Source organism: Myxocyprinus asiaticus, chromosome 24 (genome assembly GCF_019703515.2).
Source record: "Myxocyprinus asiaticus isolate MX2 ecotype Aquarium Trade chromosome 24, UBuf_Myxa_2, whole genome shotgun sequence".
NCBI lineage: Eukaryota > Metazoa > Chordata > Actinopteri > Cypriniformes > Catostomidae > Myxocyprinus > Myxocyprinus asiaticus.
This window is the reverse complement of record NC_059367.1, coordinates 23,852,364-23,877,875: the sequence shown is the minus strand read 5'-3', so window position 1 is coordinate 23,877,875 and position 25,512 is coordinate 23,852,364. Positions and strand designations below refer to the sequence as shown.

Sequence of the window (25,512 nt, the reverse complement as noted above, 5' to 3'; positions counted from 1 at the left end):
TTCAAACATTCACAGTGTGTGAGCCCATAGGCTAATGAAGTCAACAAAAGCTAATTAGAGTCAAGAGTTGGCAAACCTGGAATCCAATTAATGAAACGAGATTGGAGGTGTGGGTAAAACCTACTTTGACTAATAAAAAGCACTCAAACATTTTGAGTTTGATATTCACAAGAAGCATCTGCTGACATGGACCATGCCTCACAAAAAAGAGATCTCAGAAGACATATGATCAAGAATTGTTGCTTTGCATAGACCTGGAAATGGTTATAAAGTTATCTCAAAGAGCTTAGATATTCATCTGTCCACAGTAAGACACATTTTCTATAAATATAGATGATTTATTATTGTGGATACTCTCCCTAGAAGTGGCCGTTCAGCCAAGATGACTCAAAGGGCACACCGCAGAATGCTCAATGAGGTAAAAAAAAAAAAAAAAAAAAAAAAAAACCTAGAGTGACAGCTAAAGACTTGAAGGAATCATTGGAACTGTTTAACATCTCTGTTCATGAGTCTACAATATGGAAAAACATCAAACAGGCATGGTGTCCATTGCAGGACACCACGAAGGAAGCCGCTGCTTTCCAACAAAACCATTGCTGCGCGCCTAAGTTTGCCAAAGACCACCTTGACACTCCACAACACTACTGGGAAAATGTTTTGTGGAATGACGAAACTAAGATTGAATTGTTTATGAAGAAGACGCAGCACTATGTATGGCTTAAAAAATGGAACCGCATACCAACATGATAACATTATCCCAACGGTGAAGTACGGTGGAGGGAGCATCATGATTTGGGGCTGCTTCGGGACCTAGACCGCTTGACATCATCGAGGCCAAGGGAAAAATGAATTCCCAAGTTTATCAAGATATCCTACAGGATAATGTCAGGGTGGCTGTGCACCAGCTGAAGCCCAGTAGAAGTTGGGTGATGCAGCTGGACAATGACCATAAACATATAAGTAAATCCACTACAGAATGGCTTTAAAAAAAAATGAAGCACATTTTGGAGTAGACCTTAACCCAACAGAGATGCTGTGGAATGACCTCAAGAGATTCGTTCACACCAGACATAATAAGAATATGGCTGAGCTGAAGCAGTTCTGTAAGGAAGAATGGTCCAAAATTCCATCTGAACATTGTGCAAGTCTAATTTGTAGCGACTGGAAACATTGGTTGAGGTTACTGCTGCCAAAGGAGGATCAACCAGTTTTTAAATCCAAGGGTTCACTTACTTTTTTCCACATGAATGTGAATGTTTAATGGGATGTGTTCAGTAAAGACATGAAAGATTATAATTGTTTGTGAGTTGTTAACTCGCGACCCTGCATAGGATAAGCGGCTGTAGAGAATGGATGTATGTATGTATGTATGTATGTATGTATGTGTGCTGTTATCATAATCACATTGTGCTTGTCTATACGTGTGACTTTGATGAAGATGAGTTCACATTCAATTCCAAAGGGTTCACATACTTTTTCTTGCTACTGTATTTAGTTGTGTGTAGCCTATCAGTGACTTCTGCCTCTAAGTATTTTCTCTGTGACTCTTATATCACAAATTAGCAGTATTGTTGAAAACATCGTTGTTTATGGACCAATGCATGATGCATGAAAACCATAGGCTGGTTAATCAGTTATTGGCTTTTCTCACCACCTCAGTTATCTTTATCTGAAAAATCCAATACCGGTCCACCTCAATCTTCAATGGCATGCACTGGTAAAAGGTCCTAGATCACATCTAGTTTTCACAGTTAGTACAACCCATTGACAAGACCTATCCCTCACAGCCTCGTTTTCATTCACAGCAAAAATCTAATATGGCACTACTCTGAATAAGTTCCAAGACCACTAAAAATGAAAGCTTCAAGAAACAGTATGAAAAAAGAACACTCAAAAAGAACCGTAGAAAATCACTTCGGAAACAGTGGAAGCACTTTTTTTTTTTTTTTTAAGAAGATGATTGAGATTTTCACACAGGTGTCATATATAACCACATCACTTTCAGGAAAACAGATGAGCAGTGACAAAGAAACACACCTCTGTGCATAGATTTAACCACTGGAGTCATATGGATTACTTTTATGCTGCCTTTGTGATTTTCTCAGAGCTTAAACATTTTGGTCACCATTCACTTGCACTGTATGGAACTACAGAGCTGAAATATTCTTCTAAAAATCTTCGTTTGTGTTCTGCTGAAAAAAGAAAGTCATACACATCTGGGATGACATGAGCGTCAGTAAATTGTGAAAGAATATTTATTTTGGGTGAACTATCCCTTTAATGTAAAAAAATAAAGACTAACAACTAACAACAAAAAAACAAGGCCTTACATGTCACTTTACTAGTCAATTCTTTCTTTAAATATCTCTTTAATGAGAGTGAATATATTACATTCAATGAAAATCATAACATTATCAAGAAAACCACCAGTGAGAGAAAAGATAAAGGTTATTTAAAATCTTATGGTTTAAATCTCTTAAAAGTGCCACTTTTATGCAAACCCTGTAGATTTTAAGAAAAACAAGAATTTCAACATTTCAAAGTGATGTACAGTGAGACAATTGTGACATGTCACCAGTCTCCGTAATGTAGACAATTGTATGTTGATACAAAGAGCCCAGACAGACAAAATAATAGCCTCAGATGATAGTCATTTCACAATATCACATAATAAATAAGGCCAAATAAATATCTATTCAACATTGAAGGGTTCAGTTTAGAAATGTGACGGCACATACAGTCATGTTTATGAGTCACTTATTGACACTTGTAGATATTCATGAGTTCTTTTCTTGCATGTACCCATGATCTCCCATATTCAAGTCAATTTAACATCCTTTAAGCATCATGTCTCAAATGTGCAGTCAAGAATAAGAAATCAGTTCTTCCCTCTCGAAATAAATAAATAAAAAATAAAGGAACAGTTCACCTCAAACACAAAATTCTGTAATCATTTGCTCAACCCTCATGTTTTACCAAATGTGATGACGGTGTCTTTCTTGGAACACAAAACAGATGTAAAGATGTAATTTTTCTATACACTGAAAGTGAATGATGACTGGGGCTTTCAGTTCCTAACATTCTGCCTTGCATCTTTTGTGTTTCACGTAAAAAGGAAAGTCATACGAGTTTAGGGTGACATGAGGGTGAGTAAATCAAGACTGTGAACTGACCCTTTAACATTCAACAGTCACAGACTGGCGCCCATACAGAATTTAAACAGGACTGCTGACAGCAGTGATCGAGGGTTGAATTGTCTCAAAGACTGAACAGCAGTGTCTGCTTTCATAAGGTCATTCTGAAATAACTCAAGACAAACACGTTCCAGTCTGGGGGGTGTGATATCAATAACCGAGTGTGTAATGGCGAGAATGCGCTAAAGCCTTTCTTTCCCTGGGCCTGATCACAAAGAGCTGGAAGTAGGTCTGGGAGGAAGATATAGAGAGAGAGAGACAGAAAGTGATGGTGCTCCCAACAGATTGCTGAAATTGGAGCATTGGACCTCGGGGAGCAGACCTGCTGGATGAATGGGACTGTGTTTCTTCAGGGTTTCCTTCTCCTCCATGCGTCCTTGCACAAGCTCCTGATCCGCAAAGCCGGGTCAACACTGTCCCAACGTTAAACCAATGTTGTCCCAATGCTGCGAAAATGAGGCCATTCCTTCTTTCAACCACCTCTCATCGGAGTACACATGATCTCCATAAAAGCTTGTCTATGGCTGTTTTACATTTGTAGAAGTTATCAACATGTATAATTAAATTGTATTTGCCTTCTATTTTTAAACTAAAATTAAAACCTATATGCTTTTTCAAATGTAAATGTAACAACGTAGTTAATTCACTGCAGGGAGTTTTCCATTTAGCTGTCATTAAAGGGACAGTTCATCCAAAAATGACAATTCTGCCATCAATTACTCACCCTCATTGTGTTCTAAAACACTACATTTTCTTTCTTCCTTGGAACACAAGGGAAATTTGTAAGAATGTTGACACTGCTATTTTTTTCCTAAATTTAAACGATCAAGATTTAAATGAACAAAACCTACCTTCCTACCCTAAAGCTTAAACCTAAACCTAACCAATAGTGTCACAAAAAGCAAATGTGATGCTTCTCTGACACTTTCGGCTAAAGTGCTGACTCTCGTGCTCTTCGGGACTCGTACCCCGGTCCTTTGCATCGCAAGTTGAGCTACTGTGCAATTGAATTGGACCCGAACAAGCTTGTTACAAGTCATGTGCTACAGTAAAAGTGTTTTGATGTAATCACTGTAACTACTAATAGTTATCTCAAATTGTAAAATAATAGTTTACTCAACTTAAGCTTATTTTTTTACTATTCTTACTAGTTTTAATTAAGTAACTGTTACTCTCTAAACCCTAAAGCTGTCATTAATAAAAACATTTAAGTGGCCCTAATTAAACAGTACTTGAAATGTCACATTTTGGAATCATAACTACAATATAAATGTTCTTTTTTTTTTTTTTTCTCCCAATTTGGAATGCCCAATTCCCAATGCGCTCCAAGTCCTCGTGGTCGCATAGTGATTCGCCTCAGTCCGGGTGGTGGTGGACGAATCCCAGTTGCCTCTGCGTCTAAGACAGTCAACCCGTGCATCTTATCACTTGGCTTGTTGAGCGCGTTGCCACGGAGACATGGCGTGTGTGGAGGCTTCATGCCATCCACTGCGGCAACCACGCTCAACTCACCACTTGCCCCACCAAGAACGAACCACATTATAGCGACCACAAGGAGGTTACCCCATGTGACTCTACCCTCCCTAGCAACTGGGCCAATTTGGTTGCTTAGGAGACCTGGCTGGAGTCACTCAGCACACCCTGGGATTCGAACTAGTGAACTCCAGGGGTGGTAGCCAGCATATTTTTACCACTGAGCTACCCAGGCCCCCTAATATAAACATTCTTTAAACATTTGCTTTGAATACTACTAACTAAAGATTATCAAGTACAAAATTGTGGCAGTGTGGAATACCCATTAGCCCTTGCACTTGAATAAATTATGTATGTTTGGTCAAAAAAAGGGAACTGATGTAGAAAAAGAATAATTATTTAAAAATGTATATAGTTTTAATTCATATGACTACTGTTGTTTTGTTGTAGCTGGTTGATAGTTGTAATTTGTGTGAAGTCACCATGAGGGTAATTGATGTTAACTCTGGTGAAGTTGGAGGCTGTTAAATTTAAGCCATTCTTTTTTCTCGACTGTACTTTACAAAAGTGCAGATTTGTGCACTAAGAAGTACTGAGTAGAACCCAATGTGCCGTATGGCTAACCTAGAGTCCAGTCATAATTTCCCTTATACTGTATAAGACATGCTATTTGTGTGAACCACGTGTGTGGGCCATGTAACGATTTTGCTGCAAAAATTTAGGTATAGTAATGTAATTCTATGAGATTGGGCAGTGTCAGTCTTTAACATTTTGCCTAACATCTCTTTTTGTGTTCCATGGAAGAAAAAAAAAAAGAGATATGGGTTTGGAATAACATGAGGGTGAGTAAATAATGACAGAATTCACTTTCTGGTAAACTATCCCTTTCAGATCCGTCTGTCTTGAACTAGTGTCCAACTCCAGCAAAGACGGTAGTGTTTAGTACTTGAGGCTCTATCGCTGAATCCTTCCACAAGGGCTGTCTTTTCTTTTTTTTTTTTTTTAAGCTTACAATCGGTTTAAAAACATTTTTCTCAGCATCTTTTTTCTTCCATTTTTGTTTGCAGCAAAAAGAAACAGAAAAAAGCAGCAGCATGCAATTAGAAGAGGCTAATAGTGTTAAACTCCCTAAAAGGGCTCTGAGAACACATGGGCAATTCTTACTGGCAGCAAGAGTTTTAAAGCACTCTCTCCGACAGAGGATTGATTTGGCAATATATGCATGGGTCTTCAGTGTCATGTTTGCTGGTGCAAAGTAATGTGGAGGGCTAGTTGTGTTACCTACTATTATAAACTTTACTACTAATTAGGCTAAATCTAACAAGCGAGTCTATAATTGTGAATCTAGAGGAAAATGTATTGTAAAGGACAAATGTTGACATCCCTGCTTGCACATACCTTGGAACTCAGCAGAAGTGTGAGATGTTTTGAGTGAAACTGTCACATTAGTGGATGGACTTTCTAACGTACCTATTAGAGCAGCATGTACTATTTCTTCAAAAAATGCTCAAGTAGTGCAGACGATGGGTTGATTTTGGTTTAAAAGAATAGTTCATCCAAAAATGAAAATTCTGCTATAATTTACTCACCCTCGTGTTGTTCCAAACCATATGACTTACTTTCCTGTTGAACACAACAGATGATGTTAGGCAGAATGTTAGCCTCAGTCACCATTTACTTATATTGCATCTTTTTGGATGAAAGTGAATGTTGACTGAGATCGTCATTTTGCCTAACATCTCCTTAAAGGAATAGTTCAACCAAAAATTAAAATTCTATCATCATTTACTCATTCTTCATGCCATCCTAGATGTGTATGACTTTCTTCTGCTGAACACGAACAAAGATGTTTAGGTAGGTCCATACAATGCAAGTGAATGGTGGCTAGAACTTTGAAGGTCCAAAAAGAACTGAAAGGCAGCATAAAAGTAATTAATACGACTCGTAGAAGCGATATGATAGGTGTGGGTGAAAAACACATATTTATGTCTTGTTTTACTATAAAATCTCCACTTTCACATTCTTCTTCTTTTGTTTTTGGCGATTCACATTATTTGTGCATATCGCCACCTACTAGGCAGGGAAGAGAATTTATTGTAAAATAGGACTTAAATACTGATCTGTTTCTCACCCTAACCTATCAATTCGCTTTTGAAGACATAGATTTAACCACTGGAGTTGTATGGATTACTTTTATGCTGCCTTTATGTGCTTTTAGGACCTTCTAAGTTCTGGTCACCATTCACCTGCATTGTATCGACCTACAGAGCTGAGATATTTTTCTAAACATCTGTTGTGTTCAGCAGAAGAAAAAAGTCATACACATCTGTGATGGTATGAGGGTGAGTAAATGATGAGAGAATAAATTTTTTTTGGGTGAACTATCCCTTTAAGTGTTCCATGGAAGAAAGTCAGTCATATGGGTTTTGAACAACACAAAAGTGAGTTAATAAAAGACATTTCATTTTTGGGTGAACTGTCCCTTTAAGAGGAAAAATAGTTTTTACTGTGCAGGAAAAATAATAATGGAGTACAAGTGGGTCTGAAGGTACTTGTGGTCACCAAGAAACTGCACCAAGGTTGAGTTCATGTTGAATCCATATCCATCTGAGACATGTTTTACTTTTCAGTATGCATGTGTGTATATAAGTGCGTTTCAAGTGTGTATTCTCAGCCATCCTGCTGAGCAAGAGCCTGTAGTTCGGCTGTATGGATTGAGTGCTGTAGGAAGACGTTCTTTCGGCTGTACATGTGTAAAGATAGAGGCCCACGGGGCGGCTGGCCCAGGCGGCCAGTGAAGGACGACTGAAGCCTGGGCAGAGCACCTCGCTCACTGCGGGGCCCCCTCTCACTGTCTGAGGACAGGCTGCGCGAGGGACTGGCCTTGCTGGGGAGGCTCATACTACTGCCGGCCAATGCTCGAGGGATCAGTGATGGCCCCAGGTGCTCCATCTTTCGAGGTCCAGGTATCTCCGATGTCAGCGGCCCACCTTCAGCAGCTCTTGGCACTGGCTCTCTCAGCCCTCCTCCACCATGGCACATGGACGGATTGCAGCAAGCCTGGTCCTCACAAACCGCTGCCAGCTCTGGCGTGGGTCGACTGTGCTGGTCTGTAGCGAGCGGTCGCACCGGCCTTCGCTCCCTTGTGAGGCTGCTGTTGCTGCTGGGAATGTTGCCATTTTGGCCGTTGGGTTGACTTGGATGACTGGCCTGTTGAAACAAAAGATTGTAAAGTTAGGAAACTAAGAGAAATATGCTGCCCTTAGTCAGAGAAGCGCTGTATTGAATTTTTGTGGGGAATAAAAACAAGGCTGTGAGGAATAGATGTACAGTCAGTTCAAATGGGTTATATTGTTGTTTACATTTTTCAAGAGTTGATCAATCAGCTGACGAAACACTGAAAATATATTTTTCCAGAAAAACTATTCAGACTGCAAGTTTATCCTCCCACAGCCTCGTTTTCATCTACAGTTGTGCTCAAAAGTTTGCATACCCTTGGAGAATTGGTAATATATGTACCATTTTTAAAGAAAACATGAGTGAGCAGGCAAAACACATTTCTTTTATTTCTTATGGGATTCATATTCAACTGTAGGTTATAACAGAATGGCACAATCATAAAACAAATCATGGCAACAAAGAAAAAAATGAAATGACCCCTGTTCAAAAGTCTGCATACCCTTAGTTCTTAATACTGTGTATTGCCCCCTTTAGCATCAATGACAGCGTGCAGTCTTTTGTAATAGCTGTCTATGAGGCCCCAAATTCTTGCAAACATTCAAGGGTATGTAAACTTTTGATCAGGGCCATTTGGGTGATTTCTGTTATCATTATGATTTAAAAAGGAACCAGATAACTATGTGATAATAAATGGCTTCATATGATCACTACCCTTAAATAAAAAGACAGTTTTTTTGATGATCATTCATATTTTCAAAATGTAAAAATTTCTGCCAGGGTATGCAAACTTTTGAGCACAACTCTACATAAAAATCAATATGGCTACACTGACTAGGGTTTTTTTTTAAACATTATAATGCCAAGGACCCCAATTATGATAATTCTCTCACAAAGAAATATAAAGGCAGCATATTATCTGAGGACAATAATAAGATTGATATTATAAAGACAACATGTTTGCAAAATTATTCACTTTTATACTGCCATTTTACAAAAGCAAAAACTAATTTTTATTATTAAAATATTATCTAGAAAATATTTACTTAATATTAAGTTGACATCATGTCTTTTTTCAATCCGCTATTAGAGTAATGTTAGATGTATAAACATAAAGAGATACATTTTCAATTCCGTTCCAATTTGTTTGTAAAGTGCTTTACACAAGGCGACAGTGGTAAGGAAAAATTCCCTAGAAAAGTACAACACAACTATATGCAGATTTATTTCTAACCATTAAAAACTATGGCTGACAGCTGAATAAAAACAATTTACCAGTCTGAATGAAACAAAAATAAATGTCAAATTTGGTAAATGTAACATTTCTGACTTTCCGCGGACCCCCTAGCACCCGCTTAACCCTTATGCACTGTTCATCATTAAATCATGTTCCAGCTGTTCCCAGTCAACAATAAATGTGTAATTCTTTTAACTGTTATGAAAGAAATGTAACAACTCTAAATTAAATAATGTAAAAGCACTAAAGTTTTGGTGGGGGATATTTGGAGGTATTTAGACCTTTTTTGTTTTATTTACTAATTTATTTACCTATATGACCTTGAGCTTGAAAATTGACTTTTTTTTCATTTCTTTTCTCAAATACTGAACCAATCCTCAAATTATATACCATTTGAAATGATCTCTAGAATCAAACTGTGTTGTCCCTTTAAAAAAAAAAAAAAAAAATGAAATTACAAGTATAAACACTAGATGGCTGCAGAGAGCTACTTATTCATCCCTGGTCAAAGAGGAGATGATTTCTAGATTTTGTCAAGTTCTGCATTTAGATATATATTTAAACATCAAAGACTACTTATGTCAAAGTTTAGCATTTTGTTTGATTTGTTTGAGGTTATCTTTGTCAGTTTTTGCATACCTGAAATGAGTAGAATAACAAGTAATAACCTAATCTATCCCTGATTGTAACAAAATGAATGTTGTGTGTGTTCAGCATTGTAGATGTGTTATGATCGCACCAATTCATTTTGATGTGCGTGTTCTATTTTGTGGCTGATTTATTGTTTGTTTGATTTTTGACAAATGTAAAAAAAAAAAATTCCAGTTCAGTTTTGTGTGTGTGTTATGTGTTTTGCACTCTTGATGTTTGGTAGTCTCACCCCTTCATGTCTATGTTTTTTTCTGCGTTGTGGCTGCTTGTTTTTTTTTTTTTTTTTTTTTATATAATAAATAATTAAACAAATCTGTGATTTTTTGTGTTTCCCATTCATTTCCTATGGCGGTCACTTTTGACTGGGAACAGTACATGTGTAACTTATTTTTTTTCTACCACTTAGACTGATCGAATCAACTCCAATTTCTTTTTGTGTGTTCAGATATCAAATGGACAAAAAGTCACGAAGTCTTGTACCCATCAGTTTTACTGAAGAAACAAAATTGATTTTGGTCAAAAATGACCGAACAGGACATGAGGGTTAAGGCCCCCTGGGATTCCACACTCTCCAGTCTGAAAAGACTCCTGAATTAAGACATTTAATTCGTTGACATTTTGACAAAGCTTGCTTGGCTTTTAGAAACCTATTCTAATTGTTTCCAGACCAACTGGAAAATTGCCTTTTTTAGGAAAAGGAGGCCAAAAGGCACACATTGTGGGGAGGTGGCACAAGAAACAAAGCCTGCGCTGAGAAGCTTGAGCCACCTGTTCATTTACCACACATCACTGCCTCCTCTTTACATAACAGACTCTCTATTACTCACAGTGCTAAATGAGTGCAGTACAAATATTGAACACAAAAAAGAAATAAGTTGAAAACTCGTGACTGATTGTTTGATACATACACTACCGGTCAAAACTTTTGAAACACTTGACTGAAATGTTTCTCATGATCTTAAAAATCGTTTGATCTTAAGGCGTATGCTTAAATGTTTGAAATTAGTTTTGTAGACAAAAATATACTTGTGCCACCATATAAATTTATTTCATTATAAACAAAATTTTATAATAAAAAAAAAGGTTTTTGAAATTGATGACTTGGACCAAATAATAAAGAAAAGCAGCCAATAAGTGCCCAACATAGATGGGAACTCCTTCAATATGGTTTAAAAATCATCCCAGGGTGATACCTCAAGAAGTTGGTTGAAAAATGTCAAGAGTACATGTCTGCAAATTCTAGGCAAAGGGTGACTACTTTGAAGATGCTAAAATATAACACAGTTTTGATTTATTTTGGATTTTGTTTAGTCACAATATAATTCTCATAGTTCCATTTATGTTATTCTAAAGTTTTGATTACTATTATTCTTAAATGTGAATAAATAAATAAATAAATATTATACATATATATATATATATATATATATATATATATATATATATATATATATATATATATATATATATAAAAAATAAAGAATGAGTAAGTGTTTCAAAACTTTTGACCGGTAGTGTAACTCAACCTGTCACTCAGAGCTGGCAGCCAGAAAGTAATACTCTGTTACTTGATTTAAATCTGCACTTCACAAAGTGAGGAAAAGCTGATTAATTGTGACGTGCCTAATGTAAGAATTTCAGCTGTGACGTGAAATTGAATAATAAAAAAAAAATTAAAAAAAAAGATGCATTTAATTCTTACACTATGGAGCAGACTCCATGCGAGGCATTGAGAGATGCACATGCTAATGCAGGTGAAATGCTCAACTCAGATCATGTGCGGCTTTGAAGCCAATCACATAATGGATCTAACAGCACTGAATTGCTTTCAGAGTTTTACGACAATCAGTCACCGTTTTCTGATACCACAGAAATGAATGATGAGTTTTGTAAAAATGAGTCCTACTTATAGCCTACTATACACTCACTGAGCACTTAATTAGGAACACCTTAATTATGGGATTATCTAATCAGCCAATCATGTGGCAGCAGTGCAATAAAATCGTTCAGATACAGGTCAGGAGCTTCAGTTAATGTTCTCATCAACCATCAGAATGGAGAAAAGAAATAATTCTCTCAGTGATTTCGACCGTGGCATGATTGTTGGTGTCAGACAGGCTGGTTTGAGTATTTCTGAAACTGCTGATCTCCTGAGATTTTCACACACAACAGTCTCTAGAGTTCACTCAGAATGGTGCCAAAAACAAAAAACATCCAGTGAGCGGCAGTTCTGTGGATGGAAGCGCTTTGTTGATGAGAGAGGTCAAATGAAGAATGGCCAGACTGATTTGAGTTAACAAAAAGGCTACGGTAACTCAGATAACCACTCTGTACAATTGTAGTGAGCAGAATAGCATCTCAGAATGCACAACACGTCGAACCTTGAGGTGGATGGCTACACCAGCAGATCATGTCGGGCACTTTATTAGGTCAATAATGCTAGGACCCAATAAAATGCTCAGCGAGTGTACACTCGTGAGCCAAAACATTACGGCCACTCACAGGTGAAGCAAATAATGTTGATCATCACCTAACAAGGCCACATGTCAACGTCTGGGTAGATTAGATGGTAAGCGAACAATCAGTTCTCGTAGTCAACTTGTTCAATGCAGGAGAAATGGGCAGGAGTTAAAGACTTAAGCGACTTTGACAAGGGCCAAATTGTTATGGCCAGAAAACTGGGTCAGAGAATCTCTGAAACGGCAAGGCTTGTGAGGTGCTCCCGGTCAGCAGTGGTGAGTACCTACGGACAGTGGTCCGAGGAGGGACAAACTATCAACAGGGTGTTGGGCACCCAAGGCACATCGATGTGCGAGGGCAACAAAGGTTATCCTGACTGGTCCGAATCAACAGAAGGTCTACTGTGCCACAAGTCACAGAAAATGTTAATGATGGTTACGGGAGGAATGTGTTGCACATTGCATTGTGTTGCACATTGCATTGCACCCTGCTGCATATGGGGCTGCGTAGCTGCAGACTGGTCAGAGTGCCCATGATGACCCCTATCCACCGGCGAAAGCGCCTTCAATGGGCATGCAAGCGTCAGAACTTGACCTTGGAGCAGTGGAAGAAGGTCATCTGGTCCAATGAGTCTGGGTTCTTTTATATCATGTGGACGGCCGTGTACATTTGCACCATTTACCTGGGGAAGTGACTGCACCAGGATGCACTGTGGGAAGACAACAATCTGGTGGGAGTGTGATGCTCTGGCCAATGTTCTGCTGGGAAACTCTTGGTCCGGCCATTCATGTGGACGTCAATCTGACACACGCCACCTACCTAAACATCGTTGCAGACCAGATACACCCCTTCATGGCAATGGCATTCCCTGATGGCAGTGGCCTCTTTTAGCAGGATAATGCGTCGTGCCACACATTGTTCGGGAATGGTTTGAGGAACATGTTGAAGAGTTCAAGGTGTTGCCCTGCCCTCCAAATTCCCCAGATCTCAATCCGATTGAGCATCTGTGGGATGTGCTGGACCTACAAGTCTGATCAATGGTGGCTCCACCTTGCAACTTACAGGACTTGAAGGATCTGCTGCTAATGTCTTGGTGCCAGATACCACAGGACACCTTCAAGGGTCTTGTTGAGTCCATGCCTTGGTGGGTCAGCGCTGTTTGTGGCACACAGATGACCAACATCATATTAGGCAGGTGGTCATAATGTTTTGGCTCATCTATGTATATTCTCTTTTGCCTATGTTATTTTTTTCATAGTTAATTCCAAATATACAACCGCTTATTCCAAAATTAATGTGTCATACCAAACATGTTGAAGATTAGCAGAGAAGCAGTCAATCTATTAACTGAGAAGCTATTTCCACACAAAATTAGTTTATTTGGCATATTGAGGCATCTCCTCCACTAACTTCCATTGAAACAGAATGGCCTCTCATTGCCCGATCGGAATTTGCGGTACACATTTTTAATCTAACCTTGCATGCATCTCTTGTTAACAAAAACCATGAAAGTTTGACTGTTGTGATTTTCAGGTGAGGGATACCATGTGAAGAGGTGGGTGCTTTTGGAACTGGAGTTTGGATTTACAATGGTTATGTCCTTTCAAAAACGCGCTCTGCATCATTCAGTCTTTGGATGCACATGCTAACAGGGGTAAATGCATCAGATGGTGACAGAGAGAGTTTGGTACCTGCTCTGGATAGAGGCCAGAGACACACATGCAGGCACACACCCATGCACGCACATGCGCACGCATGCACACGCACTCACACACAACTAGAGTCATCCAGTGGAAAAACAGCAACTGGAGTAAATCGGAATGATTTAACAGTCATAATCTATTTGGGTCTTTATTAGCTTGTGAAGAAGCAGGTCCTGCACTAATGACATGCTTTTGTTAAAAGCCCCCCGGCTGATTATATGCAGTAGGCTCGAAGTAGCAAGATGCAGCCAACTCATTTTCCACACTTCAGCACACCTACAAACACACTTACACACGCTCACGCACAAACATGCAACAAGCAACTGTTGCAAAGAACCACGCTGTCTAAGCCCTAGGCAGTGGACAGTAATTATTTTGTATGATGTATAGTCCTGGACTGAAGACTGAGCCCAGTCTACAGATGTCTGGTTATGTATTACTTTCAAAAAAATATTTTCAAGCAAGCACAGCACATTTTCATATCTAAAAATATATTTGGGGAGAAAAAAAAATAAAAAAATAAATAAATAAATAAATAAAAATCAGCGGCACTTCTCGTCAGTGTCTCGACAGACAAGAAGAATGGATTTATTTGCCATTTATTTTTTCCCAGGATCATGTAAAATAAATAGACAATACGAATCTTTCACCTCACACAGATGGAGGTTTTCTCAAATAAACACCATGAAAGAGCGCCACAGTTTCCTCTTTGAATTTGTGTGGCAGCACCATATTTATTGTCGACTATGCTGAGTACACAAAGTACAATTTATTCAATTCAACTTTCCGAGACATGCTTGCATTAAATAAGAAATCCAACTTTGCAATAACTTTCAATCAGATGACAACAGAAAGAGGGTAAACCATAAATGCATTTTGGACTACAGAGAGCCAGTATCTTTTGTCACTGTGTCCCAAATACCAGGCTCCATAATCAGCCAATGTGGGGCAGATAGAGGCATGTCATCTGCCCACTCTTCCTGAAACTCATCTGTCTGAGTCTAAGTTGAGATGATGAAGAGATGCTTTAGAGAGTGAGAAAGGAGGATAGGAAGACAAAGTGGATGAAGTGCCACATTTTGAGGGGTCTTAAAAACAAATGGCTGTCCTCCTCGCCAGTGCCTGATCAGAGTGATGATTACAAATTGCCTCTAAATGCTTTTAATTGGCTCATTGGATACCATGGCTGCTACACTGCCTCAGTAGTTGGGAAGCCAGTTGGGAAGTAACTAAATAAAAGTAGCGACACTACTAACAGGAATAGTTCAACCAAAAATCATATTTACTCAGCCTCACACCTTCTGAAACTTGTACGATTTTCTTCTGCGGAACACAAATGAAGATTTTTTGTTTATTTCCAAGTCTACAGGTCCAAATCTTTCAAAAAGTACATAAAAGGCAGCATAAAACAGCATAAAAGTAATCCAAAGGACTCAAGCGGTTTAATTTATGCCTTCTAGATGCATGTCACATGCATGCTTGCATGTTCACGGCAAGAACTGACACATGTGCAATACAACCGAAAGTTCTGTGTGAACATGTGAGTGTGCATGCATCAAGCATGAGGACAAGTGAATGAGCTTCTCTCATGAACGTGCACAGGAGAGCTGGTCAGAAGTGAAGCATTTTGGTTAATAAGGATTTAATTTTTGCTTTGTTTCTTAACCAAAGTTATCATATTACTTTAGAAGAAATGGATCAAACCACCCGAGTGTGGATTACAATTATGCTGCCTTCATGTGCTTTTCGGAGCTTGAAAGTTTAGCACCCAGTTGACTTACATAGTATGGACAAAAACATCTTTCTTTGTGTTCCTCAGGAAGAAAAAAAGGTCAGACTAGTTTAAGACAGTATGAGGGTGAAGAATTATAATTTTTGGGTGAACTACTCCTTAAAAATTTTCAGTAGCATGAAGGTACTTGAGGTTGTCTTTTTTTTACTTTTTCTGAGATGCAGTGTAATGTGACAAAATCAGTATTTTTTTTTTTTCATCGTTTTGCACATGCAACTGTACAGCCCAGCAAGCAGATGTACAAATTTAATCTGCTCTCCTAAAATATACTCTTTTTCTCTTTCTGATTTAATTTAATGAATCTTTTTGTTTGGGAAGTTCATTTAAGTCCATGCACAGATTTATTTATTTATTTATTTATTTTTGCAGTGATATACAAAACAATATTATATTTATAATGTTATAAAAATACATTATTTAGTTAAATGCTGCTGTTCATCACTATGTTTTCGACGTTATGTAAATATGGTCATTTGTAATTATGGTGATTTCCATTTCTATTAGTAGTACAGTATTTAGTGTAAATTGATTGTTTTATGCTGTCAACCTAATTGAGATCATTGTTTTATTGCTAGATAAATACTGCCCAATTGAAAAAAAAAAAAGAAAGAAAGAAAATGTATTCATATATTATCTGATAGTTACATATTAAGAAAGATATAGCTCACCCTTAAATAGCCCACAATTTTCTAAGTAGCTTCCCCCAAAATCGTTTATATGAGCACTACTCAACTGCAGGTGGATTAAAGGAAAGAAATGTCAGCTACAAAAAAAGACTGCACATTTAGGTGTGCTGAAACATTGACTGATGAGGAAAGATTGATAGAAATTTGAGAGCTGAAAAAGAGGCTCCCAAAATACAAAGACAAAATAGAGGCAAAAAGAAAAACACAGACAGAGATAACGTGCAAAAAAGAAACACAATGAGTTGAAATGGGATGGGTCGCTCTGCAGAGTTTAAGTGAAAGAAGCGAGCCTTGTTCCTAGATGATGAGAAATGATGGAGGCTGGATTTGATATGTGGAGTAACTGAGCATACTTCAAAGACTTTCCCCCCTATTGAGCCCCTTCAACAGCTGTCAGCTTTAGGGAAGATAAGATTCTTTACAGTCCTTGTCTTGTTCTCTCTGACAGCAGAGGACCTGGATAAACAATAATGGAAAATATATATCAAAATGGGAGGAAAAATCCAAGTGAGAGCAAAAAAGCATTCATAAATTGAGTTTCAATCAGATAAGGTGGCAGATGTCTTCTGAAGCTGATGAGATTGTTGCAGCTGCCTGGGTGTCGTCAAAAAGCAGCAGATGCTTGTTTAAAGACCATCCGCTGGAACCGCATATGTTCCACGTGTGTGTTACACTGGGCGAGTAGCTTCACGTAACAATGTGTCACGCAATTTACTGCACAACATTAAGTGTCACGAGCTGACTTTGAATCAATATGATGAAACACACAAAGCAATGAAAGAAACCTACTGGCTCCTTACACTCCAGCTGGTATCTGCTCAACAAACCCCTCCAAGCAGAAAACAGCTAAAACAATGACAGAGATTTGCAGTCCTTGAGCGCTGTAGACAAAAATAACACTCTTCTGTATGGCTCTCTGAGCTGATATTTAGCATCACAGCACTGTGACGTTTCAGTGACTGCATTACTCCGACTGTCTGTGTTTGTGCCATTTCAGACTCGAGTATGTAAGCAGTGCAGAGTGGAAGCGGAGCTGTGTGATTTTGCCTAGACTGAGGAGTTTTTCTTTAAAGCTGAAGTGTGAAAAAATGGAATTGCAAACAGAAACAGCATTTCCGAATACTTCCCCTTTCTGCTGTTAATCAAACAAACAGACAGTCCAGACCCAAACTTTTGCCATTGGGATGCTCAAACAAACAGAACAATATTTTTATAGCACCACAGAGACAGTGATCACAGTTTTCATGGAAAACAATCTACAGTGCATCCGGAAAGTATTCACAGCGCTTCACTTTTTCCACTTTTTTTATGTTACAGCCTTATTCCAAAATAGATTAAATTCATTATTTTCCTCAAAATTCTACAAACAATACCCCATAATGACAACGTGAAAGAAGTTTGTTTGAAATCTTTGTAAATTTATAAAAATAAATAAATAATAATAATTAAAAAAAAAAAAAATCACATGTACATAAGTATTCACAGCCTTTGCTCAATACCTTGTTGAAGCACCTTTGACACCAATTACAGCCTCAAGTCTTTTTGAGTATGATGCTACAAACTTGGCACACCTATTTTTGGGCAGTTTCTCCCATTCTTCTTTGCAGGACCTCTAAAGCTCCATCAGGTTGGATGGGGAGCGTCGGTGCACAGCCATTTTCAGATCTCTCCAGAGTTGTTCAATCGGGTTAAAGTCTGGGCTCTGGCTGGGCCACTCAAGGACATTCACAGACTTGTCCCGGAGCCACTGCTTTGTTATCTTGGCTGTGTGCTTAGGGTCGTTGTCCTGTTGGAAGATGAACCTCCACCCCAGTCTGAGGTCCAGAGCGCTCTGGAGCAGGTTTTCATCAAGGATGTCTCTGTACATTGCTGCATTCATCTTACCCTCGATCCTGACTAGTCTCCCAGTTCCTGCCGCTAAAAAACATCCCCACAGCATGATGCTGCCTCCACCATGCTTCACTGCAGGGATGGTATTGGCCGGGTAATGAGCGGTGCCTGGTTTCCTCCAGACATGATGCTTGCCATTCTGGCCAAAGAGTTCAATCTTTGTTTCTCATGGTCTGAGAGTCCTTCAGGTGCCTTTTGGCAAACTCCAGGCAGGCTGTCATGTGCCTTTTACTGAGGAGTGGCTTCTGTCTGGCCACTCTACCATACAGGCCTGATTAGTGGAGTGCTGCAGAGATGGTTGTTCTTCTGGAAGTTTCTCCTCTCTCCACAGAGAAATGCTGGAGCTCTGTCAGAGTGACCATCGGGTTCTTGGTCACCTCCCTGACTAAGGCCCTTCTCCCCCGATCGCTCAGTTTGGCCAGGCAGCCAGCTCTGGGAAGAGTCCTGGTGGATCCAACCTTCTTCCATTTACGGATGATGGAGGCCACTGTGCTCATTGGGACCTTCAATGCTGCAGAAATGTTTCTGTACCCTTCCCCAGATCTGTGCCTCGATACAATCCTGTCTTGGAGGTCTACAGACAATTCCTTGGACTTCATGGCTTGGTTTGTGCTCTGACATGCACTGTTAACTGTGGGACCTTATATAGACAGGTGTGTGCCTTTCCAAATCATGTCCAATCAACTGAATTTACCACAGGTGGACTCCAATCAAGTTGTAGAAACATCTCAAGGATGATCAGTGGAAACAGGATGCACCTGAGCTCAATTTTGAGTGTTATGGCAAAGGCTGTGAATACTTATGTACATGTGATTTTTTTCGTTTTTAATTTTTAATAAATTTGCAAAGATTTCAAACAAACTTCTTTCACGTTGTCATTATGGGGTATTGGGAATTTAATCCATTTTGGAATAAGGCTGTAACATAACAAAATGTGGAAAAAGTGAAGCGCTGTGAATACTTTCCAGATGCACTGTACAAATGGCTCTCTTATCATTGCCTCTGCGTATTAACTGGGAGTATTTTAACATCATAAAAGTTACATACTTAATCTTTAAAGTTAGTGTGTCTGTATTTTCTCTTGCTACAGGATCAGTTTGGGTTTCTCTCACCAATGAGTGAGGAGCAGGAAATGGAAAACCCGGAGTGTAACTTCAGCGGACTGATTACAGAACACTTAAATCTAGGAGGTGAATTTGCTGACACTCCATTCCACTCATATACGATATTCCATACTTTCCAAACAGAAACAGCCAGAACAAATGGCATAGATTTTCAGCACTGTAGACAAAAATAACGCTCTTTTGTATCCGAGTTGAGCATCCCATAAGCAACCTGGCATGATGGGGGTGGCATGGAGGTACAACATGATTCACGAAGCCAAAGGTCTGAGAGCCCTCGGGCTGTGTTGTTTAGTGCATCTCCTCTGCCGGCATCCATTTGCTTTGGTGTCACTCTGCAGAGAGGTGAACTGTCATCCTCTCGTGGCTGTTAATGCTGAACCTGGCTGAGGGCTTGAGCAAAAATCGATGTGATGACCTGTCCTGCGGAGCCCAGTCCCAGACTTTAACCTCAGGTGTGAAAGTATATGAGGACACACATCCTCAAGCCAAATGAGTCTCCATAAGACACGCAAGAGGAAGTCCTACCAGACTAACAGCCCAAAATCCATGTGAATGGAACATCTGGCCCATAGTATTCGCTGACATGGTTTTCTTGTTTCGAATAATTTTACATTCATGTATACTCGCTGAGCACTTTATTAGGAACACCTGTTCACCTACATATTTATGCAATTATCTAATCAGCCAATCGAATGGCATCAGTGCAGTGCATAAAATCATGCAGATACGGGTCAGGAGCTTCAGTTAATGTTCACATCAACCATCAGAATGGAGCAACTGCATCTCAGTGATTTAGACCGTGGCATGATTGTTGGTGCCAGACGGGCTGGTTTGAGTATTTCTGTAACTGCTGATCTTCTAGGATTTTCACAAACAACAGTGTCTAGTGTTTACTCAGAATGGTGCCAAAAACCAAAAAACATCCAGTGAGCGGCAGTTCTGCGGACGGAAACGTCTTGTTGATGAGAGAGGTCAACGGAGATTGGCCAGACAGGTTCGAGCTGGCAGAAAGGCTATGGTAACTCAGATAACCACTCAGTACAATTGTAGTGAGCAGAAATAGTATCTCCAAAAAAGTTTAAGAAGATTTTTGAAAGATTTAAAACAAAGAAACATTGTGATGTAAAAGCAATAAGAAAAATTTACGATTCTGCACATTTCTAAATAACTAATCAAATAAGCAAATTGGTCACATTGACCTTGTACGAAAGGTCAGAATTACTTGCATCCACTGAAGCACAAAAGATGTTCTTTGGAACATTTTCAAATCAAATCTACTTCTTTCTCAAAGTGGAAGGTTTTGCAAGCTTGCCAAAGCAGATACTGTGATTATTTTTTAATGAGTCAATTCCAGTTTGAATTAATTAATATTTCATGAACAAATATAAATGTTCTCAGTTTCATTAGGCTGTACCATCTCTGTTTACCAATGTTTTTTGTATGAGTATTGTATTTGCATCTAGGATTGAATAAAAGGCTCTTCATGCTGAGCATTACTGGACTGTGGGTGCATGCTTTTCACCCTAAAACACCTGTGAGAAACGCCACTGATGTCTGACCCGCTACATTTCCCAGAGGCCCTCATCTCTTATCAGTAGTACAAGGACTGCTGGAGGGCTTGCCTACTTCACAGCACCTCATTTCTCACACCAGTACATCCTACATCCACGTCTCTCTCTCTCTCTCTCTCTCTCTCTCACACACACACACCATCTCTCTCTCTAAAAGCCTTTGAGCCATTGCAAAGTCTACACTAGGGGTCGGCAACCTTTTTGACTCAGAGTGCCATTTTTTTTTTCTGGTCAATGGCCATGCCGACAAAAATATTTTGTGGAATCTTAAATATTTCTTATATTATGTCATACTACATTGTACTAAATCACACAGAGCTGGGTAATCACTAGCACGCAAGCAACAGTGAGAGGGAAGCAGGCTAATTATAAGTTTTTCGCACCTGCATTCCAGTCTACATCTTGATGTAATCCTTCCTCATGATCACGCTGCATGTTTTTATCAGCTGAATGGGGGGCTAAACACTATTAAAGTGTGATGAGACTCACAGTGCGTGTGCAAGCCATTCGCGCGTTACAAGCCAATCAACTATTTTGCCCTTTTCTGTGAATCGCAGACTTTATTTCCAGGTTTAATTTATATTTTTAATAGACTAAGATTTTTGAACCCCACGATGTGGGTTTATGTTTTCTCTTTTAATTGTTTAATTTAATTTTGAGTGTGACCATGGTTTAAAGAGTGTGTACCTGTATGCTGGGTTGGAAATCTCAAGGATTAATAGTGGTGTTTTCCTAATTACAACACGTGTTGTTCTGAAAGCAAATACAAACAAATGAAACTATTACTATAAATGTAGGCTGTCATCCGCACAGCCTGACCAAAGCAAAGTGGGTGTGTTTACTAGCGCGATTTAACGAAAGTGAAGGGCTGCCGGCTCGTGATGCGCGAATGGCTTGCACACGCTGCACAAGTTGGGTATACTGCAGTCTCGTCACATTTTAACTTTTTGTTTAGCCTCCCATTCAGCTCATGAAAACACGCTGCATGATCATGGGATTACATCAAGATGTAGATTGGAATGCAGGTGTGGAATTTATATAAATAAAACAGTCTACACCTCTCTCGCCATTGCTGCCGTGCCACTGATTACCCATCCGCATGCCAGCACTGTGCCATAGGTTGCCGACCCCTGGCCTACACTGACTGGATGAAAAAGCATCTTTTAAATCCACCCTAAACTCAGACTCTCTGATATTGTTTACTCTTCCTGCGGAAATCTTGAAATAAGTTAACCTTCCTGTGAAGCTGCAAACAGGGGGAACATGAACTTGCTACAGGAAAAATTTCAGAAACCATTCCAGATTTCTTTCTGTAATCTTATTCATCATTATACAACAGTAAGTTCTAATTCCATTAATTTGATCGGCCAATTGGCATTCCAAAAGAGCTGATATTTAGTATAACAGAAATGGGACGATTCACGATTTGTATCACTCCGCTTGTATGTGTTTGCGGCGTTCCAGACCAATATACATGAACAGTGCAGAGTGCAAGCAGAGTTGTGTAATTTTGCATAGGACAAGGAGTGGGTTTCCAAGTGATCTGGGGTCGCTTGAAGCAGGATTTCTCTCACCAGCGAGTGGGGAGCGATGAAATGGAAAACCCGGAGCAGAGTTATTACAGAATACTTTGAGGAGAGATGGAAATTGCACTCGCTCCATTCTACTCACAAACTCCTTTCCAGACAGGCTGTCAGATTTGCATGTCAATGTTGCTTGCCGCAATGCATATCTTGACTCTTTGGCTTCTTTTCAAATAATTTTGTTGGCAGAGAAAACATTTACGAACTGGCCAAAATTTGTCTGAAAGGTAAGTTACTCAATATTAACTTTTTGTTTATAGAACTGCTGTATGACAGCGATATGGCATTCGTGCTCATATACTGAATATCGGTACGGCTGTAACAGCACTCGTTGCTCATGTGATACTGCTCCATTATGTTACTTCGTAAGCTCAAACTACTACATCAGCCACAGATTTCACAGAAAAATTACTTGGAATACAAAAAACTGGCATTCATTTCAACTGAAAGTATAAGAGGCTGACTAGATTAGTCAGAATTTTTGGCTTTAGAGGAACTCATAGAAAATTCTCATGCACTGTTGGTACAGAAGAGGGAGGGCAGTGTGCCGGGGGTCATCGGCGAAGCAAAGCAAAGACGAGAACACACTGTCCTTCATGGCTCTCCTGAGCAGAGCTGTCAAATGTCACTCACCATCGGGTGATTGTGTGAGTGAAGGGAAGTTTCGACCTTTGGACGCTCATCTCATATCTAACTCACCTTGAGGGTTCTACAGTCAGGGCCTCTGCCGTCAGCTCCTCACACAAACATGCCAGTCCGGCTCAACACATGGCCCATATTAATTACCACTATTGTACCTACTGACAGACCATGAAGAGGTGCAGGAGGGAGAAAAGAAAAAGAGGACAGCAAGATGGGACAAAGGGAGACAAATCTGGACAGTGATCCTTGTACAGCTGCACCCTGATGAATGCCAGCATAGGCATGCACTTGGTCTCATCTTTGGTCAGTGTAAACCATGAAAATCATACATGAATGTGGTGTGAAATTTCTGCACCACAAGCGTCACTGAACGGAATTAGAAAAATAATGACTATTTCCCAAACAATCCCTCCTCTGTCTACCATTGTTTGGACAAACAGATAGTCCCGCCCCAAACAAACTGCCATTGGTAGAGCCAATGTTGTTGTGCATTGTTTAAGTTATCTAGTTGATACTGATTTTCTTTAATTGCACATGTGGCCTTGAGGTTACCCAGAAGTAACTAAAAGTAATCAGATTATGTGGTATTTGGATTATGCTTTTAATAAAAAAAATATTTTAGTAAATAATTAGTAATTGTGCTTGAATACACTTTTAAAGTACACTTTTTACTGTAAAAGTGAATTGTTTTGTAGCTTTCCAAGCAGCCTATGTGATCTTGAAATGTATGCAATGCTTTTCCAATCAAGTTACTTTTAGTGCAATAAACAATCTGAAGTAGTTTTTCTATTCAGTGTATGCAATCAAATTAAATAATTCAGAATGTAGAAAAAAAACAAAAAACAAAAAAACAACTGAAAACCAATTCATCTAATTCGCTATCAACCCAAAGATTCACACCCCTACTATTCAGTGTATGGAGCACAGTTTGCACTTAAAAGGAATATTTAGAGTTCACTACAAGTTAAGCTCAATCAACAGCATTTTTGGTATGTGGTGATGGAAGCGTTGCTGAGCGAAGTCTGTAGAGAGCAAGGCCAGGAGAGGAAGAGTGGTAAGGATTGATACCTTTGGGAAATTATCTCTAACAGCTGTTTTGTGTTGCAGTGAGAGCTTGAGAGGGATAAAAGGGCAGTAAAGACCGCCGCAGGGGAGAGAGAGAGAGACGCACAAAGCTGTGTGTGTGTGTGTTCAGTGTACTGTTGAAAAGCATTATTTTGTGTTTATTCACTGGAAAGTGTTGACAATAAACGACCCACGTGTACTTTTAACCTGGCCCCCAAGAGTGCAAGAGATCTTTCACATGGTATAATATTTATTACCACAAATTTGAAATTCGACTTGTCCCTCCTTTTCTTAAAAATATGCTAAAATTTGGGTTCCAGTGAGGCACTTACAATGGAATTGAACGGGGCCAATCCGTAAACATTAAAATACTCACCGTTTCAAAAGTGTGCCACTATATATAACCATTATGTGTGTTAACATGATTTTTGTGTGATAAAATCGCTTACTAACCTTTTCTGTGTAAAGTTATATTTGACAACTATATTGTCATGACAACAAAACGCCATAAACCCTTAAACGACCATAAAAATGACAATTTAACATCACAGCTCAAATAATTCACAGTATTAACAGAAGAATTAATGCAAGTGCTTTTATAAAATTATAAGCTTCACATTTCTGCCTTTAAACCCTCTAAAATTAGCCCTATTCATTTCCATTGTAAATGCCTCCGTGTAACCTTGATTTTTGCTTTTTTTTTAATGGTTATCAACATTATGACACAAATGCTGTCGATTAAGCATAACTTAAGTTGAACATAGAATATTCCTTTAACATAAAAATGTGTGGGTGGCTTGCCTTATTGAAGACACTCCACATAAAAAACAAAGGCAATTCATTCTTATCAGATTTTCTTGTTCTGCATATTAATTTTCCATATTTGTCGGCAAAACACTTCAATGACGAACCTCAAGGCATTTCCGAATTTGCAGATTGCAAAGGAATTGTTCATTAATATTTATGCTTTAGCTCTGTTCATTAATGTTGCAATAAATTGTTAAGATTCAAAGGGCTGTGGCCCTCAGTATCTGAGAGATGAAATATTCAAAGCACATGGCAGAGGAACCCCCAACGCTTATTAGCCGGGGGGTCCCATCATCTGAAACGTTGAATGGGCCCATTTAGCAAAGAGCAGGAAAGACCCTGGCCTATGCAGAAGTGGCCCTTGTGGTGTATGAGTGAGTCACCCCTGTCAAACCCTGAGCCTTGCATAGTAGATACAGGAGAGGGAGTTGGGTACTCACACTGCACCTGCCCTACT

General features: G+C 39.2%; 1 protein-coding gene across 1 annotated transcript in view; it reads right to left on the bottom strand.

Annotated features, from left to right (window-relative positions):
• Nucleotides 1-1,940: 1,940 nt before the first annotated feature.
• Nucleotides 1,941-25,512, bottom strand: part of LOC127414919 (serine-rich coiled-coil domain-containing protein 1-like) — a 131,917-nt gene continuing 108,345 nt past the window's right edge. Inside the window, exon 10 of the mRNA XM_051653319.1 lies at nt 1,941-7,877. Coding sequence (XP_051509279.1) covers nt 7,338-7,877 — 540 coding nt within the window. The 3' untranslated portion in view covers nt 1,941-7,337. The remainder of the gene's footprint in view (nt 7,878-25,512) is intronic.